This window comes from Chelonia mydas, chromosome 4, assembly GCF_015237465.2.
Source record: "Chelonia mydas isolate rCheMyd1 chromosome 4, rCheMyd1.pri.v2, whole genome shotgun sequence".
In the NCBI taxonomy this organism is placed as follows: Eukaryota; Metazoa; Chordata; order Testudines; family Cheloniidae; genus Chelonia; species Chelonia mydas.
The window spans coordinates 116,240,028-116,259,033 of record NC_057852.1 but is presented as its reverse complement, the minus strand read 5'-3'; the positions used below and the strand labels follow the sequence as shown (position 1 = coordinate 116,259,033).

Here is a 19,006-nt window from a genome sequence, read left to right as displayed (position 1 = left end):
GTATCAGCAGCTTTCGGCAGGACTGACATACTCGCTATACATAACACACTGTTGTCATAATCTGTAGCTAAATGATGCCATGTAAGATACCACTGGAAAACAAATAACTCCCTGATCCCTTCCATGATGGGAGTACAGGGTATGTACAAAGTTATGAGTATGTGCTAGAATTATGTTCTGGAAATGTATTTGGCAAGCAGTGCATAAACCCAGTCTGCCCTAGACAAAGAAAATGTGTATTGTATTGTCCTCAGGCACAGATCATGAAGGCACATTTACACAAAATGGAAACAAAGCCATCAACCTTGTGTGTGTGGGAGACTGCCTCGGGGTGGATAGGGCTAAAAACTTCAAATAAATAACTGAATCAACTAACTGTATACAATATTACTGTATTGTAAAAGTGTATCAAGGAAGGTCTTTTCTGGAAGCTAATGACAAACTGGTGATCAATATAATTGTGAAATATATGTATTAATACTATATGAGGAAATGTGGATAATTAATAATATTAAACTTTAAAGTCTGTGCCCAAACACAGAGAGAAACAGGTTTTCTCTCAGACAGGAGGGAAGGAAGCTATCTACATGTCTCCAATGAAATTAACCAAACTGTGACCCAAAACATGGAGGATGGAAGAACAGGAAGGGAAGAACAGCATGAGGTCATCTCGAGTGTGGGGACAAAACTATGAGTTTGGGAAGTTTTAAAGAAAGAGAATAAGCCATTGTGGCATCCATCACTGAATAAGGGGCCAGAGCTCTGGCAAGCTGAGAAAGATGGGTCCTTTAACCAATGGGGTTGAAGTGTCCTGGAAAAAAAGATTGATAACAAATCTACCTTGAACCAAGACAGTAACTTATTGAATTAAATCTTAGCCATTAGAAAGTGCATTTTTACTTTTTGTTTGTTTGTAACCCTCTCTAACTTTATTTCTTTTACTTTGCATCATGTAACCTACGTCCCTTTTGCTAATCAATTTGGTTTACTTTTAAGCTAAACCAACCCAGTGCTGTGTTTGAACGGAAGTAATTGTTAACTGCAGTTAATGTGGCAAGCTGCTGAGTATTATCTCTTTAAAAGAGCAAACAAACCATATTATTTCTCTGAATGGTCCAGAAAAGGGCTGGACGTTGCAGACCAAACAGGATTTTGGGAAAATTCAGAAGGAGGGTTTTGGGGTCTTCTTGCCAGGTGTAAACAAAGCTGGTGGAAACCAGTGTAGGGCTGTTGTGTTGTAGCACGCTGCTGAGTTCAGTGCACAGCACACAGACACTTGGGATACTGTATGCTTGTCTGCTGGTGTCCAGGCTGTGAGCCACAGCAGCAGAGCAGTTAGTGTTACAGAGCAGGGAGTGACACAAATCCTTACTGGTCTGAATTGCACCTTAGGTTGTGAAAAGGTTACCAATTGTTTCCTAGCTAACTGCATATCCCTAGAGAGCCCTTTCATTTCTAAAACTTCTCCACTATGCTGTGTATTGTGCACTCACTCTCGCTCTTTGAGCAGTTCTTATGAGAAGAGCTGAGCAGACTTTTTTTAATTTTCAGAAGGGGAGTTTAGAGATGGACAGCAAGAGGCTGCTCTCTTGGCATTGTTTTTTGGGATACCTGGCTATTGACAGAGAAGTCATTTTTAGGTGTCTATATGCCAGTTTATTCTCTAATATTTTGTGGATTAAATTATTAAGGAGAGACTCTATTTTTGCAATCAAACAAAAAGCCAAATTTGTCCATTCCAGACAGGCTGCAAACAAGCCAAGTGACTCAGAATGATCATAAAGAAGGGAAATATATTCATTGATGTTAATTATTTGTTGAGCACCACCATTGTGTATAAGGCTAGGTAAACTTCCCCTTAGAGAAAATGAGTGAGTCATATTTTTCACTGAGAGAACATCTAGCACAAGATCTAATCATAAATACTGACAAAGGTTCCTGTGGTGACTCCTTAGACATAGAAACATATTTTTCAGCTTCTTAATGGTCCTTGTTTCCAAGGTTCCCTCTCAATGAAAACCCTTGCAAACAGGCTTGCATAAAGAACTAGTCACATAGGCCCAGATCCTCGGTCATAAGAGAGAGGAACGCACCGCTGAGAGGCCATGTGCACAAAGATAGCGTGATGCCTCCTTTGCGCTCCTATCCTCAGTCAACTCTGCACTGGTCTGTTTCAGCCTCCAGCTACAGGTCAGAGCAACATGTAGGCTTCTTTAAACTATGCCAATGACCAAAGACAGCAGCTGAGCCTTGCTGGAGTCCAGGGAGCCCTAGCCATATCCCCTTTCTCCTGGTTCACCTGCTGGCTCTACGCCTACAGAGGGTCTCCCCTTATATGCACCACTTCAGAGCTGCTTTGTACTACTGATGTGGCACAATGAAATCCAAAGTCAAGAGAGAATCTGGGCCCTAGTCAGATAAGTGTTTGTCAGGCAAACTGAAAGGGAAGGCCTGCAGAGAATCCAGTCTTCTCTCCTGCACTGAGCTTCCATAGCTGCACCAGGCTGTTAGGGAGCTGTGTAACATGTTAACGCTTATAGCTGGTTACAGTTTCCCCCATTCTCAGAGTGGCTCTGTGTGACTCTGAGCCCCAGCACAGGTTAGAGATGCCACGGGGCTGCTCTAATTTCCACCACCTGAATATGGCCCCTGAGTGTGCTTGTTACTCCATGGCCTTGCCCTCGTACCAGTCTGCAAAGCAGGCTGGGAGCACTGAAGGAAGAAAGTGGGACTATCAGGAAGGCTGGTGCAGCCTATACCATTCTCCTGTGCATGAGGCTGCACGGGGAGGGGCTATATGCTCCTGAAGCACAATCCTTCCCTGAACTCTCCTGAGGTGGCATGCCACAGCATTTCCCGTTCAGTACACACCTGTGTCTAAGTGGTTCAATTTGGCCCTAAATACTATTAAAATCTCACAGGTAGATTAGTAGTATACCCAGTTTAAGGATGGGTAAACTGCGGTACAGTGGGTGGGTTAAATGACTTGCTCTGTGGTACTGAGAGTCAACGGCTGGACTGGAACTTAAAAGCTCTGATTCCTCATCCCCTTCAAACCACTACAGTCCACTCTCAATCCAGGAACAATAACTGAAGTGGGAGTATTAAGGTTGGAGAGGAATGTAACTAAAAGGCATGCTAGACTACTTGAAAAGAAGAGCTATTTCAGTCACTGAAATATTGAGCATCCACCAGACTCAGAGAGGGAGAGAAGATGCACATGATATGTCAAGATTGATTGAATAAGCAGACTCTGACCTTTGTGGGAGTCAAACTAGGGATCTGGAAGGCTCACTGATGGAAGCCCCTTCCTCCTCCTCTGTCTCTGTACATTTTGCTGCAGCTTTGTTTCCTGGCAACAGGCCAATTATGTGATATGCTGAAGCTGTGGGCACTGCTCTCAGCCAACAAAAGAGTGGAATAGCTCTCCACTATGCAACCAAAACCACACAATTTTGTGAGTTACCCTCAGACACAATGGCAAATTGAACACAGCTATGAGCTCACTTCCATGTTCTCCTCCCCCTTCCCCCCTTTTTTCCCCTCTGGAATTTAAAAAGGAGGAGAGGATGCTGACATTTTTAGTACCTAGGAAGGAATGTTGCTCCGCCAGCCTGTAGATAGTGTGTGATGCATGCTGAATGCCAGGTAACACAGTTAACCAAGCCCAGCATCTGGCTGTGTATAACTAGTGCACAGACCTTAACTTTATTTTCTCTAAATTGTAAGCTAAGGGGCTATCATGCAAATTGCACAGCACTTCTTTTCTTTCTTAATTTATTCCCATTTGCACCTGTTTGTGTCCTCTAGGTTGCAGGCAAAATTAAACTATCAAAATGTCTCTTAAAAAACCACAAAGCAATGAAATAAAGAGGATTTTTTTCTAAAGGGACTCCCATCCTAGATGTGCTCTAAATCGCTAAATGCAAAGAAAAATACACTTAAAAAGAAATACAATCCACTACATGTTAAAGGCATCTTGAATCACCTTGGTAAGAAATCTGCAGTCCCCTTAGGAAAAGTACTTTGGAAATGAAGAGACTAAAGAATTACATAGAATAGCTGATCATATGCTCTTACTTTCTTCAAAATGCAGATGAGAGCTGTGTGCCCTACGTAATTATGCCTTGTAAATTTAAAATGTATGTAAATTATATTTTATATGTATATATTGGTTCCTATATAGTACTGTAGTAGCTGAGTGCCTTCCAGTAGGGTATTAAGTGACATGACTAACATTTGTCATGTGGTTCATTCTCTCATCCTTGCCCCGGGGGAAGACTTGTGTGTGCGGTGAAATGTTTGTTTTGGTTGAGTTTTGTTTTGTTTTAAACGTGCACACCAGAGAAGACAGGTCAAAGATGTGCACCTTACACTTGAAGTGGAACGTGGTGAGGTCTTGATTCTTAGGGAAATTTACCAGCACAGCTATGCTGGTATAATTACATTGCTAAGCTCTGCTGTATACCTGTGTGGATGCTCTCTTCGGGGACTGAGTGCCTTTTTTTGGGTTTAGTTTAAACCAATTCCAATGAGACAAAAAATCAACAACAAAAAAAGAAACTAAATCTTGGAGAGTATCCACATGGACGGTTATACCATCATAGCGATAACAGTATAATTATACTGGCACATTTCTGCCCGTCCATTTCCCAGTGCAGATAAGCCCTTAGTTCCTGTGGAAGTTTGTTCCACAATTTTGGACAGGCCCTCGTGAAAACTCTTGTATAGACAAGTGTTACACTGAAAAATGACCTGTCAATTATGATGGCAATTTAGAGAGGGGTGTGATGATAGTATAGGAATATCTATTATAATACAATAATTCTATGATGATTAACATAATTGTCTGCTAAAGCCTTTATTCTTTAAAAAAAGAAGTATATGAAACATTATCCTTTTACTCGGCCATCCCATTATGAATGTTGAGATGCACTAAAACTGGAGGGTATTCAACAGCCTCATTTACATTCGGAATACATGCTTGGGATTGAACTGAATGGCTGCTGAATTCTGTCTTATAGTGCTGTCTAAACAGCCGTTATCTAGCAGCATTAACCCCTCTGAGGCTATGTCTACACTACCGCGGTAAGTCGACCTACGCTACACAACTCCAGCTACGTACCTTAGGTCGAGTTACCGCAGGGTCGACTTACCTTACTCTTCTTGTTGGGGGTAGAGTACAAGGGTCAACTGGAGAGTGATCTGCAGTCAATTTGGCAGGTCTTTACTAGACCCGCTAAATTGACCACCGGTGGATCGATCTCAGAGCATCGATCCCTGCCATAGTGTAGACCTGCCCTGAGGAAGATATGTAATGTACTCTTCACCATGCAATGACGCATACACACAGATACAGTTATTCTGAAGATGTGCTGGAGGCCCCTAAGTCACGGAGGATAAATATAAATGACTTTTTGAAATAAGGCAGTTTGGAGAGCAAGCTTGATATCTCAATACATTTTATCACTAGCTAATTTCAGATCTTTAGAAGATGAGCTAATGGAACTACCTTCTTAGCTCTCTAGTCAATGAATGCCAGTGGTATTATGATTGTGGGTGCCTAAATGGCATCATTATGAAGGGATTCCAGACTATTTGTTCTTTCTCCATCAGTTTCTTTGTTTTCCCCTTGTAGCTCTTCTCTCCCTCCTCCTCTGCTCCATTTTCTAATTTCCTTTCTTCTTTCCTCTCCCACTTACAACTCTGAATTTCTCTGCTCTCTCACTTATTCCAGGCTAAAATGCCACCTTGTCTTGATTTTTCCTTTTCTGGCCACCACTTTCAAACATTTGTTTTCCCTGACCATGCACAGCTGTTTGATGGCAATTCTGTATTGCAACTCTCCTTGGGCTGGGATCCATTCAACCAGAGGGAAATCTGGCTCATTTAATCTCAGTCCCTGAGTTCAAACTCCCACCTCCTTTTCTGTTAATAGTGGGCCTAATCCAAAGCTTCCTGAAATCAATGGAAAGGCTGTCATTGAGTTCACTTGGGTTTGGATTAGACCCTAATTCCTTTGTCACTTCACTGACTTTAAACATGTGTGTTGCCCAGGACTGATTACCTTTCATTCAAAGAGCTGAAATGACCCTTTCAAAAGCTTCCAAAGACTGGGTCTTTCTGTCAAATGGAGTGCAGTCCAGTACTGGCTTTATACATATTTTAAAGAGACCCTCTCCAACATATAATCAGAGGGTAGAACAGGTTTTATACATTCAAGAAAGGTAGGGAAATACAGGATTTACATATGATCACCGTTAAATAGACTTAGACACTGGCAAAGATGTAATGTTTTGAAGTCAGATGTTCTCTCATTAGTCACTACCCTTCCTCTAGCATTTCAGCTTCTACCACTCAAAAGCTAACTTAAGCATTTGCAGGATTGGAGCCTAACTTTTTAGTGTATTTTAACATTCTGGAGTTCCAAATGTTTGTGCAACATAGAAACGGAAGAGGTGACTAAAATAACTATTTTTCAGAACAGCTGAAATAACAGGCTAGCTATTTGTTCCACTCTCCTATGACAGAAAAGATAAAATCACCACCTGAGATGCACATGGAAAAACTCAAAACCATGGAAAAGGCAGGTGGAGCATACTTTAATTTAATTTATTGTTTAAGCTTTTTATATTCTCAAGTTTTCTAAATGATGTAAAACCACTTTATGGTAAATCACACAACTAGCTTTAGTAGGACGCTTTAATATGGTCTCACACACATCTCACTTTTCATGGAGGAACCCATAAGAATGGTTGTGGAGAACAGTTTCTTAAACACCTTGTGGCAGCTGATTTGCTAATTACTACCAATCATTACCTTAATTTTTATCCAATTTGAGAAAATAATTTCACTGGATTCTATGTATTTAATCAGCTGAAGAGATCACTGCAAGGTAGTATTGTGTGACTACTACATATATAAATTATATCCAGAGGTGCTATATAATCAAGCAGGACCATTAATACATTTTAAAAGGACAGCACAAAGTGAAAGCCAAAACAAGTGGTTAAACCGAGAACATTGAAAAACTAGTTGTAACGACTATAAGTATGAAATAGTTTGTGACGTGAGAATTTTGATACCTGCCACAATTTTTGAATCCATACCTGTTTTTCTTCTTGCCGTTGTTCTTGGAAGAGCTTCCACTGCTTTTGTCTACAGCTGTCCCATTTCTCTAACTGAAGGATCAAATTCTCCTGACATTCTTCTTTTAGAAGTTCACATTCTCTTAAAGACAGACCAGTCTTGGTAGGAAGAGTCTGAAGAAATAACTCTTGCACCAACTCATCTAAAGTGTGGGAGGTTCCAGAACACAGTTCCTAGCAAAACAGAGACACAGATTAATTTGTCATTGCTTACATCTCATTCCCTTGTCCACCTCCTCTTGCTCTCTCTTGGCATTCCAATTCTCCTGCCTTACACAGCCCTTCATTTCATTCTCCCACTTTTGGTTTAGTGACTTCTATCTTGCTGCTTCTATCTAGCTGCCTGTTCTCTTATATATACACTCTCTCTCTATCTCTCTCTCTCTCTCTCTCCTTGAAAACTATCCTTATCTCCCTCCCTCCCTGCACAGCTCTTTAGGAAATACCTCCCCCTTATTATTAGTAACTCCCAGATCCTCCTCCTGAACTGTTCCCCCATATCTTGTTTTATTTAGGCCCCAATTCTGCCATCACTTAAACACATGCTAAGTTTTATGCACATCAATAAGTCCACTGGAGTTATGGGAAAGGATAGGTCTTGTGGTTTAAGCTCTGGCCTACCACTCAAAATATATCCGTTTAATTCCTGGCTATGCCACAGACTTCCTGTGTGATGCTGGGCAAATTATCTAATCTCCTTTTGCCTCTGTTTACCATCTCTAAAATGGTAACTATACTCCCTGTCTGTCTTGTCTTTTTTTTTTAAACAGTAAGTTATTTGGGAGAGGAACTGTAAATACAGCACTTAGCACAATGGGCTTTTTAGACCACTGTAATACAAATGGATAGTAAGAAGTTATGTACATATGTGTTTACATGATTAGGTCTGTGAATTGTAATATTCTCAATGTGTTAATGAGTCTGATCTTGATTCCACAAATATTTATTGATGTGTTTAACGTTAAAATATGCATAATACCACTGAAATCACTGAATATTTAAAAAGAAAATCTAAGTAATTCAAGACCATGTGGAGGACACAGTGAGATCAATGGCAGTTTTGCCAAATGACATTAGGATAAACAGGATCTGGCTGTTAATAAATGTGCTTGTAAAAGATGCAAATGAATAAGTACCATACTGTGTGTGGAAATGGTGCTATCCCTTTAAAAGCAGGGCAGACTGGGAACCTCCTCCAGGATAATAAAATAAGAGATTAGCAGCAGGACAGCAGTTTGGCTCAGGCTCTGATGAAGGACAAGCTCGCAGTACTACAGCAAATGGCTACTAATGGACCCCAGGCTGGAGGTATGGGTCATGTCAGATTTTATTTTTGTTTGTTCCTTTCTCTCATTGTTGATAAATGGGGATTTGGCTTTGTCTCTTTAATCTTCACAATTCTTAGCCTCTGAACTCTAGCTGATTCTGCATACACCTATATGTCATGGTGAAAATACCTAAAATGTATGTCAGACACACAGACAAATAAGCTGTGGGCAGTTGTAGGGTAAACTTCATTAGTCTGCCTGTGTGCACCAACCCAAGGAACTACCCTATGACTGAGAGGGGAATTCAGTCTCTGTACCCATTTGATCCTTGGCCCCAGTGAGAGGACTGGGCAGGTGGTAAATTCTGACTAGTGCCAGATACAGGTTTTTGTGATGTGGACTTTTATGAACTGAGTACCAGTTCATTCTATGTAATATATAATCTTGCCAAACAGCCATCAGAGGTCATCATCCTGGATCTGAACTGGACGTCTAGATATAACAGACTCCATATCCCATTACCAAACGTTCAGTCATCCCCCATATTTCTTTTGAACCGTAGCATTCAATGTGTGGCTCCTGCCCCATCTACTGCATCCTGTCCAAATTGTGCACTAAATGCAGAATTATTAATTTTCTCATGGGCTCTTTTATGGCACTCATCACCATACCCTCTGTATGTTTCAAAAAGTGAGTTTATCATCACAACATAAGAATGGCCATACTGGGTCAGACCAAAGGTCCATCTAGCCCAGTATCCTGTCTACCGACAGTGGCCAATGCCAGGTGCCCCAGAGGGAGCGAACCTAACAGGTAATGATTTAGTGATCTCTCTCCTGCCATCCATCTCCACCCTCTGACAAACAGAGGCTAGGGACACCATTCCTTACCCATCCTGGCTAACAACCCAGTGAGAGAAGGTGGTATTCACATTTTACAGATGGGACATTAAGGCACACAGGTTAAGGCCAAAGTGTCCACCAACCATTCAACTTGAGATGTCTTGGAACTGGTTTTTCAAAATAGTTACCATTTTTATAGCACTTGATATGTTCAGAACACACCCCTCATTGACTTTATTTGATTGTGAGTGCTCAGCACTTTAGCAAGTTGGGCCCAGGTGTCTCAGGTTGGGCACTCAGAAAATAAGGAACACAGAATCGGTGGTCATGGATACAATGATCAGCTAGAACAGTTCTGGTACCATTTTCCTTCCCCAATTTCTGGTTTTGGCCCATTGCTAACAATCAATACAATAATTTAAAAAGGTAAAATGATCTAAAATGACTGTGGTAGCACTTTCAATATGTAATTATTAGTGAAGTTATATTACTGGACATGAGCATATTTGGTCCAGAACATTCCTCCCATAAAAACACCCACAGGGGGATGAGGTTTGGGGGAGAGTCAACTGGTATCTCCATGCAGGTCTTCTTGCAGAGTTTCTTCTCTATCCTCCCCAGCTTGGGAAAGGGGTTTCCAGCCCCAAAAGGCTCTTGTTTTGATGAGCACTTGGGAGACCTTTGCCCAGCCTAAGTAACTAGACTGGGTACTGGGAAACTTGGAAAGGGAAAAAATCCCTCCACCCCCATTCTGTGGAGCAGAAGCAGAGTTGCTCAGTGGCTCCTTTGTGCAGTCTAATGGATAAAGTAGTCTCTGCAGGCCTAGCACACTCCTGCCTGCCCAGGAATGAGGGCAAAGATGGGGAGGATCCAAACAGTAGTGGATTTTCTGGCCTGTCCATAGCTATCAGTGCACACAGAATCTTCCATTCAGGTGGCTCCATCTTGCAGGGCCCCTAACCTTGCCTCTCCACCCCCAGCTTGTGCTGTTCCTCAAGCTCCCATCTCACCTGTGGGGGCAGGGCTTGCACCTTTGTAGTTACTTATCTAGTTTGTGAATCGGATTTAGCTTAATCTCTATGCAGAATGGCATGTTTAAATTCTCTCCTCGGCTGCTGTTTCTTTAGTCTAAAATTCAGGTCTCCAAATTCTGGGATTTAGCATCAGCTCAAAAAGATTCCATGTCTGATCTCACGATCCCTTTTAACGTTTTAACAATGTCAGTTATCTCTCTTCTAACTCATCTTTTCCCTGAGTAAATATCGGGGGGTTTTTCTTGTTTTTCAACAGCAGTTAACCCTCCCGTCCTGTTACGGTTCTTATTTCTTTCCTATGGACTAACACGGTTTAGAAGGTATCTAGAGTAGTCTGCAGCCACACCTGTTTCTACTGCAGTTCCACTAGCTCTCAAGCAGAGTCAGACCGGATTGATATTTGAATGAGAGACTTCCAGTTACCATTACCACACCACTTAGTCGTATTGGGTTTTCTATAGGTGGCACCCCAGATTTATTGCCCTAGTATGGTGCTGGTATCGCATTGCTTCTCATAAGGAAATCTCCTGCATGAAATGGAAAGCAGAGGTCTTGATCGCTTGCTGTCATGGAGAATCTCATGGCTTTCTGCTTAAGGAGTAAAGGAATTATATCCTGAATATTTCTCAGGGGCCTGGGTTCTGCCTGTACCTCCTGCAGGCTCAAACAGATGTTGTAACACTACTTAGCAGGGCACAGCAATTCTACCCAGCTGAACTGTGGTTGTGTTTTGCTTCACAGAACAGCATATGAGAGAGAGAGAGAGAGAAAGGGGTGATCCCTAGATCAAAGTGGCTTAATTATTTCTTTGTAAAGCACTTTGACATCTTCTGGTGAAAGGTGCTACGGAAGTTCAAAATACAATTATAGGGACAGTTTTTCAGATGAGCCACAACCAGACCTTCCTCTTTTATTTTTCCCAAGAACAAAACTATGGGTATAAATACAGTACGCAAATAGGAACTTGGACATCTAATGACTAATAATTGCACCCATGATGATTTGTAAATGCAAAAATATGAATAACCTGTAGCTGCTGAAAGAGTGAATATTTAATTTGTAATGACACCCCCTTCTCAAAAGTCCTACCGTAAGGGGGAAGCTCATCTGTCAGGAGCATGTTGTGCGACTGATCTGAGAATGAACTGTGGAATGATCTCCCATAAGAACTAAGGACCATCACAAACCACATCTACTGCAAGTGCAAGGCACATGTTTTCCACCTGCCTTCTCTAACATACATGCAGAGCAGTATGTACATTAAAAAAACAAACCCCACATGATCCACCATCTTACCAAACCAAACAATGCACTGCACACACAGTTTTATCCTATGACTGGAAGTGGGGAAAGAATGAACCACATGTGACAGACCTTAGTCATGTTGCCTACTGCATCATAAGAAGATGCTCAGTTACTATGGTGATGAGGGTAAAGTAGGAACCTACCTAGGAAAAAGCTTCTGTATGTGGAAATGCTAATGGAGGCCAGATTCTGCCAGTTTGACTCAAGCTGAATATACGCTTGTTCTGCAAGGAACTACTTGCAGAGTAAGGTATTACTCAATGTAAATAAGGGTGGTGGCATGTGGCTCTAAACAGAGAAGTTGCTTTGTATATTGCTATTTAATGAGCCACTGCAATTTTAAGTTTCTTTTATACAAGAGTAACAAAGTACTGTTTCCAATACGTATCTTATTTTTGGACTGGAACGTCCGTAGAATGGTCATCAAATATCTCTTGACATATCATTTTTTTTGTCCTCAGAACTTTTACTTAATGCAATTTATTCAAATTGATTCCAATAATAGAGTAGCTGATTGCAGAGTTAAATGAACATGTTTGTAATGACAGCCAACCTCAAGCTTTTTCAAAAATCGTCCTTAGAAATTCATCAAGCATAAATAAATATCATAATTTAAACGCAGAAGTGAAATGGTCTTGGATAAATGCTGGATGCCTTTGAATTTCAAAGGAGGAGACATATATAATCACACAGGATAAAGAAGGGAAATATACAGCTGATGGAATTTCACTAACCGCAAACAAAAGAGCAACATTAAAACACAAGACACATTGTAAACTTAGATCTTGGTGAGGTGAGGTGAAGAATGATTATAATGGAGAAAAAGCCCTTGAGAAACACTGAGCTGGATTCCAAGTGCTGACTAATACATACTATGTATTGTTGGTTTACGCCAAAAAGTGACTGGAAAAGAGGGAAGTTGGAGGGAAGCTGCCCACAGTTGGAACTTGTCTACAATGTATAGTTATACTGGTACAACCGCCTGGGTGGACACTCTTATTCTGGTGTAAGAGTGGCTTTTTTTCAATTTAGTTTGCGAGGGGGGGTTAATCTCACATTCTGAACCAAAAAAAAAAAGGCCCTCTCATGCCAGAATAAGAGTGTCCTAACAGAAGGTTATAGTGGTAAAACTAACTTTACAATATATTTTTGGTAAATAGATATAAAGAGAGGGCCTTTATTAATAACTCTATTGATGATGCACAAATCAGAACAGAAACCAGCTCACGCACCTATAGCAGTGTAGAACCAGAATTGCTAACAGAACAAACAATGGTAAAAACTTATTTTAGTGATTAGAAGTAAGCAGATATGAGTACCTCCTTTGTAACGTACATTTGCATTTAGGAAAATGTGAAGTTTTAATTGAACAACAAACTAATTATTTGACTGTTTCTTCACCTCTTGAATTGAGCCTCTCACTTGCTCATGCCTCGGTGATGCATGCCATCTTTGTCTTCGCATTGTGAAGGAGTGTGGAGATATCATGGAATGGCAATGGCAAAATGGAAATGAAGGGCCTGATTGTGCCTGGCCGTAGCAAAGCCACGCAGGAGAATAAGCTCCCTCATTCCTCTAGGCAGCCTTGCTGCACCTCACTTCCAGGCATGATGGGTGGAGAGTGGGCTGTGCATGGCATCTGCAAGACAGTGGAGCGTGGGCAGGGGGAGCCTTGATTCTGGCTTTCTAACGTGCTAGCCAAAGCATCTGGGATTCCAAGATAAAGGAACTGCATAAATTACTCTTCCCCTGGAGCAAGAGGTGCAAGAGGAGAGGAGAGGAAATGGGAAGAGACTGTGCTTCTCTGAGACATAATTTCTTCCCTGGGATTCTCCTTTGCCTTTGTTTCATGCCCCAGGTAATAGACATTTTTAATAACGACTATTCCTTGTACACTCAAGCTGGTGGAAATCATGGTAGCTCTGTTTGACTTCAGTGGAGATACACTGGTTTACACCAGCTGAAGATCAAGCCTGTTCTTAAAGCTTTTGGAGAGTACAGTAAGTTCCTTTTCATTCACAGCCTATGCCTCTTATGTAGTGTACTTGCTGATGTCATCCTTTTAATACGATCAATAGCAGCTATGCCTAGGAGAGCGAGGGGGACCACTATTTGATATTGATGCATTAGCTGATCACATCTGATGGACACAGATAAAAGGATGCTTATTGTAAAAACAGATGTGAGTTTAGTTTCCTGAATGTAAATTCCTGGTAGATATCAGCCAGTTTGCTAAACCATTGAAGAACTTGCTTTAGTTTTACATGACTGGCAGTCTTAACTCAGGACGGACCCAGGAGTGGAATAGCAGGTACAGTATAGAACGTAGCAGGTTATGGCTGAGTGAGAGGGAGCTTTCTGTCAGCCTGTCAATATTAGAAACATTTAATTCACCCAAATATTTTTAATGGAAAACAAAACTTAGCCAAAAGCAAGGCTGCAAGAAATAGGATTTTAAGCTGGTCCTAAAATGTCCGTGAAGTAGAATTTCCAACAATGGAATACAACTTCCATAAGTATTGTGTTCAGGGGGAAATATCTTTGATGCTAAGGACATCAAATGAAATGACAAAGGTTAATGACTCCTATACAGAGCATACGTATCACATGTAATACCAGTAGATATGCTGACTTGCTCTTCTCAAATTAAAAAATTACCAGAAAAAAGCACTTACTCAGATTCACAAACACAACCATCCAAACCATTTTTCCCCCTTTCTGAATGAGTAGTTTGTTCCTCCAATATACTTTTCCTAGAACCGTTACACAAACTTACTCCAGCAGGCGTTCATCCTCTACTAACTACAGTGCCACTGCTCAGTTTTTTCAAACTTTATCAAAACCTGATAGACAAAAAACGCACAAGGCAATGAAAACTCTGATAAAGTGGAACAAATGCACAATCCTATAATTAGCATTTACTAAAATGCCCATGAAACCAGGTGTGATATGGACAAAAGATATCCATGACACACCAGACTGGTCACAATTAATCAAAACAGAGCCTGTTAGACTACAACTAATCATTTTTTCAGCTCAATCAAAGGTCACTGATTTTTGCTACCATTAGATAGCATTAATCTTACACACATAATAACAAGATGACAAAGCATGAAAACTTCGCCAATAACAACAATTTCCAATTAGCAAGACCAATACTAAATATTACAAATTCAGATACTCGTTTAAAAGTGTCAGTGAACCAACACTGTGAATAAATTAACTCAGTACCTAGAGCTTTATCAGTAAATCAAGAAGCCTCATATGCTTTCCTTGTCTCTCTTGCATTTCCTCTATGACTGGGGTCACCCTAGCACTGAGGTCGGCAACCTTTGAGAAGTGGCGTGCCAAGTCTTCGTTAATTTAAGGTTTTGTATGCCAGTAATAAATTTTACATTTACGGGGGCCCCCTGACGGAACCCCAGACTGGCAGCAGGCTGAGCGGTGCCGGCAGCAGATGGAACCCCAGACCGGCAGTGGGCTGAGTGTCTCAGTGTGCTGCCGGTCTGGGGTTCTGTCCGCCGGCCCCTGCCAGCCGGGGTCCCGGCCACCGGCCCCACTCAGCCAGCTGCCGGCCTGGGGTTCCGTCTATCCAGGCTGGCAGCGGGCTGAGCGGGGCCGGGACCCTGGCTGGCAGCAGAGTGCCACTAAAAATCAGCTCACGTGCTGCCTTTGGCACGCGCGCCGCAGGTTGCCGACCCCTGCCCAAGCACCTTGTCTGGGAAAAGTATTAGGGCATGAGATGCATTTTCCCTTTCCTGCCTTGTATCTGGCACTGGTGCCTTCCTGCTGTAAGCCTTGTTTGCTGTTGTGATTGCAGAGTCCCCTGGTTGATGGGTTCACCACTTGACTATACTCTTAGCTGAATACTGCAAGCTGAAAGAAGGGGAGCAGGCACTATAGGGTGCCAGGCTGTTGTAGCAAGTTGGTCTACCACGGCATGAGATGTTGTCTCATTTGATATACTATGCAAACAGGATCCAAACCAAGGTAAGCTGGCAAGGTAGACGTATTTAAAAATGTTTCCTAGTTCTAATTACCCCTGGGGAGATTGTGTAGGCAAACTTTTCTAGTGGAAGCATAAAGGTGTGTGGTCACTTAGAGAGGAAAAATTCTGCAAGTCTACAAAGGAAAGTTCTCCCTTATATTACCAAGAGATGACTTGTGGTCAGAGAATAAGTCATGAGTGTTCTTCATCTAGAGTGCTAGGAACCACACAACTATCACAGATTAGGAGGAGACCAAATTCATTTTCATTTGTTACATCCAGATCTCCTAGAGTAAAAGACTAAATCCCAAGCCCATTTGTGCACTAACCTAGCCTCTCGAAAGCTGCAGAATATCAAATGAATGATAAATCTCTGAAGTTTCTATGCCTGAGGTCTAGCTCTGTTTTGTAACTGGATTGGAGATTTTCAGACTTTTTCGCAGCCACTAGCACAAATCACCTGATGGAGCTCTGCAACGGCCTCAGTGCTTTGGCAGTCATCCTCTTCTTCCAGGTCATGCAGTGTCTGTCTCTGCTTCTCTAACATTTCATGGCAGGCCTAAGATTAATAGAAACAAAATAGGGAAAAAACCGTGTAAAAATATATCTTTTAAATAGCTGAAACCATGGTCAGCATGAAAGCTACTGACTGACAAATAAAGAAAGGGTACTTTTTTGGCAGCATCAGGGATCCAAGTACTGTAAAAACTAGTAGGGAAAAAGCTGTCCTAGCTGACTGGTAGAAGATCATTAGCAAGGACTGAAAAGCATTAGTACAGTACAGTATAGCTGAAAACTGCCCTCTGTGAAACTGTGAAAACACAAGGTAAACTGGTGATTTCTGTACCTATTTAAAGTAGGCAGGTGTCAACAAAAAAGTCTTTAGCAAAGAAGAAAGGATTAAATCAGCATAGTCTGAATTACTGTCTCACTCCAAAGAGAGAATCACTCCAGAACTGGGTTGAGAAAAATCGGTGGGTCACAGAAGAGATGTTTAGTCTACCAGTCTGTATACAAAGCTGTTCTGTGAACTGATAACTTCACTTTCTAGTATTTTCAGTCTGTTCACCTTTCATGGGCACTATACTCCATATAAAAAGAAGCAGCACTAATCCTAGGTAATGCTGATGACAGTAGCTCACATACTTAGTCACCTATCATTACAATCAAAAGACAGACTGTATGGGCAGAATGGGCAGAAGAATTCACATGACTTCCTACATCTCACATGCCACTGGACTTCCCTGAATCCATTCTTGCTTCAAATCCAATAGCTGAATAGGTTGAACTAGAGCATATCTTTTAGGAAAACATCCAATCTGTATTTTAAAATTTCCACTGATGGAGAATCTACCATGTCTGTTGAGTTGTTCTGCTGGTTAATGACCCTCACTGTTTATTAAAAAAAAAAAAAAAAAAAGCATCTTATTTTTAGTCTGAATTTGTCTAGTCACCTTTCTCTTTGTTTCACAAGTTTATCAATCTAATTAGTTTCTCACTATACGGCATGTTTTCCGATCCTTTAATCATTCTCATGGCTCTCCTCTCAACCCTTTCCAATTTTTCAACATCCTTCTTGAAGTGTGGACATAAACTTAGAGGGAAATAAATATTCACCATCTCTGTGACAGCTTAGACAGGTTTGAACTTGCAACCACCTGAACACAAAGCATGAAAATTTCCACTAAGCTACTGCATAGTATTAACAAGAATAACTTATTTAGTTGTTAATCAAGTCATACCGAAGGAAGATGGTTCATTTGTTCCTCCATAGAGCATTTGGACTTTATCTTAGAGTGGAGGAGAGAGTCACCTGCTCACAAGGACCCATTTCACTATTGGGGTAGAAGGGTGAGAGCATCTCATGGCTCAGTTATATTTCATGGAGGAATTTCTTAACATCATAGTTTTATATCCTGTGCTGCAATACAAAAGCTGAAAAAATTGGCAAACAGCTATAAATCCCCCAGCCTGCAACAAATGTATTATTGGTTGCAACTGTTACTATGCAATTTACTGGTTAGATGACAAAGTTATTTGTAAGACTATGGTATGTAAAAATGAAGGCATTTTCTTTGCACGACTGAATTTTTCTTGCCTTTCTTCTGCAAAGTCTTGATACAAAATTTCTTAATTTCAGTTAACATGCTCTGGGTGTCTACCAAGAAGTCCATTAAATAGGAGTACAAACAAACATTAAAGTGTCCAGTGAATAGAAAACTGCATAATAAAATTAACTGTTTATATTTGATCAAGACAAAGAGCCTAAGAGATATAAAATTCCACTACAGATACACGTGTTTTAAATGGCTGGAAGCCTGCTCCTACACTGTCCCCCCCACCCCCACCCCCCGTACATTATGGAGAGTGTTCTTTAACCAAACTTCATCAAGGAAGCACTGCAGACAAAGTATAGTAATTGCATTATCTAACTTACACAATGTAATTACAAAGCTCGGACTGCAATAAGAAGTTGTAGCATTGAGGTCAGCAAAATCTGTCAGTTTGTTGTAATGGGAAAAAAGTTTTCTCGAACAACCTAGCTGAGTTTTTACATTTTAAACTGTTCTATTAATTTTAAAAAACAATCTAATATTGTGGGGCGGTATCTTAGTAAGTAGACATGCTGCCCTTAAATCATTTCTTTCCCTGATAGTTGAGGATGAATTTTAAAATAATGTAAAGTCTGTAGTTCTCGGCAATTACAGAAGTCCTGTCGCTTTCAGCATTTAGGGTTTCATCATTCTGATAACATCACTGTTAACTTTGCCAGTTTTGCTGTAAGATTATATAATTATTGATCAAAACACCATGTCTTAAATCAAAGTATCCATGAACAACCACTAACCTTAATTCAAAGCAACGTGCCCTGCCAAGTCCTGTGTTGCCAAAATTATTAACAGGGGACCCCTTCAATTATCCCCTCAGGTGACATTAAATATTCTCCTCTACTTCACAATCTTCCAGCATAGATTTTTAAGGCCAGAAGGCACCATTAGAACATCTACTTTGATTTCATGGATAATACAGGCCATAGAATTTCACTTAGTTACCCTTCTGAGACCAAAATCATGTGTGTGACTAAAGCATATCGTCCAGAAAGGCATCCCATCTTCACTGAATCCCATCCTCTTCCTCTCCCAAATTCCACAAATCCTTTCACCCAACACACCCACCAGAGCCATTTCCTTCACTCCTCTTGACGAACCAAAGTTCCCTGTCCCCAGCACCTGAAGAAGGTCTCTTTTGGATGTGTCCCCCTACCTGGCAGCTGTTCCTCACAGCAGCACTCGTGGGGTAGGCAAGTCATCCTAGAGCCTCTGCTGTCAGTGGTAGCAGCAGATTGGTTATTGGGATGGGTGACTGTAGGGACTGGTCACTTAGGGGATAGATTCTTGAGAATGGCAGCTCTTCTCTGACT

The 19,006-nt window shown here is 41.2% G+C and overlaps 1 protein-coding gene across 6 annotated transcripts in view; it reads right to left on the bottom strand.

Moving 5' to 3' along the window:
- Positions 1 to 19,006, bottom strand: part of EVC (EvC ciliary complex subunit 1) — a 76,987-nt gene that overhangs the window by 17,759 nt on the left and 40,222 nt on the right. For all 6 annotated transcript variants that reach the window (XR_006290205.1, XM_037898084.2, XM_027825391.3 and 3 more), the window contains exons 11-12: positions 16,046 to 16,144; positions 7,110 to 7,322 (exon numbers count right to left, since the gene is read on the bottom strand). Coding sequence is in view for 5 of the 6 variants with exons in the window: in XM_037898084.2 (XP_037754012.1) it covers positions 7,110 to 7,322; positions 16,046 to 16,144 (312 nt within the window). In the remaining variant the exon portion in view is untranslated. The remainder of the gene's footprint in view (positions 1 to 7,109; positions 7,323 to 16,045; positions 16,145 to 19,006) is intronic.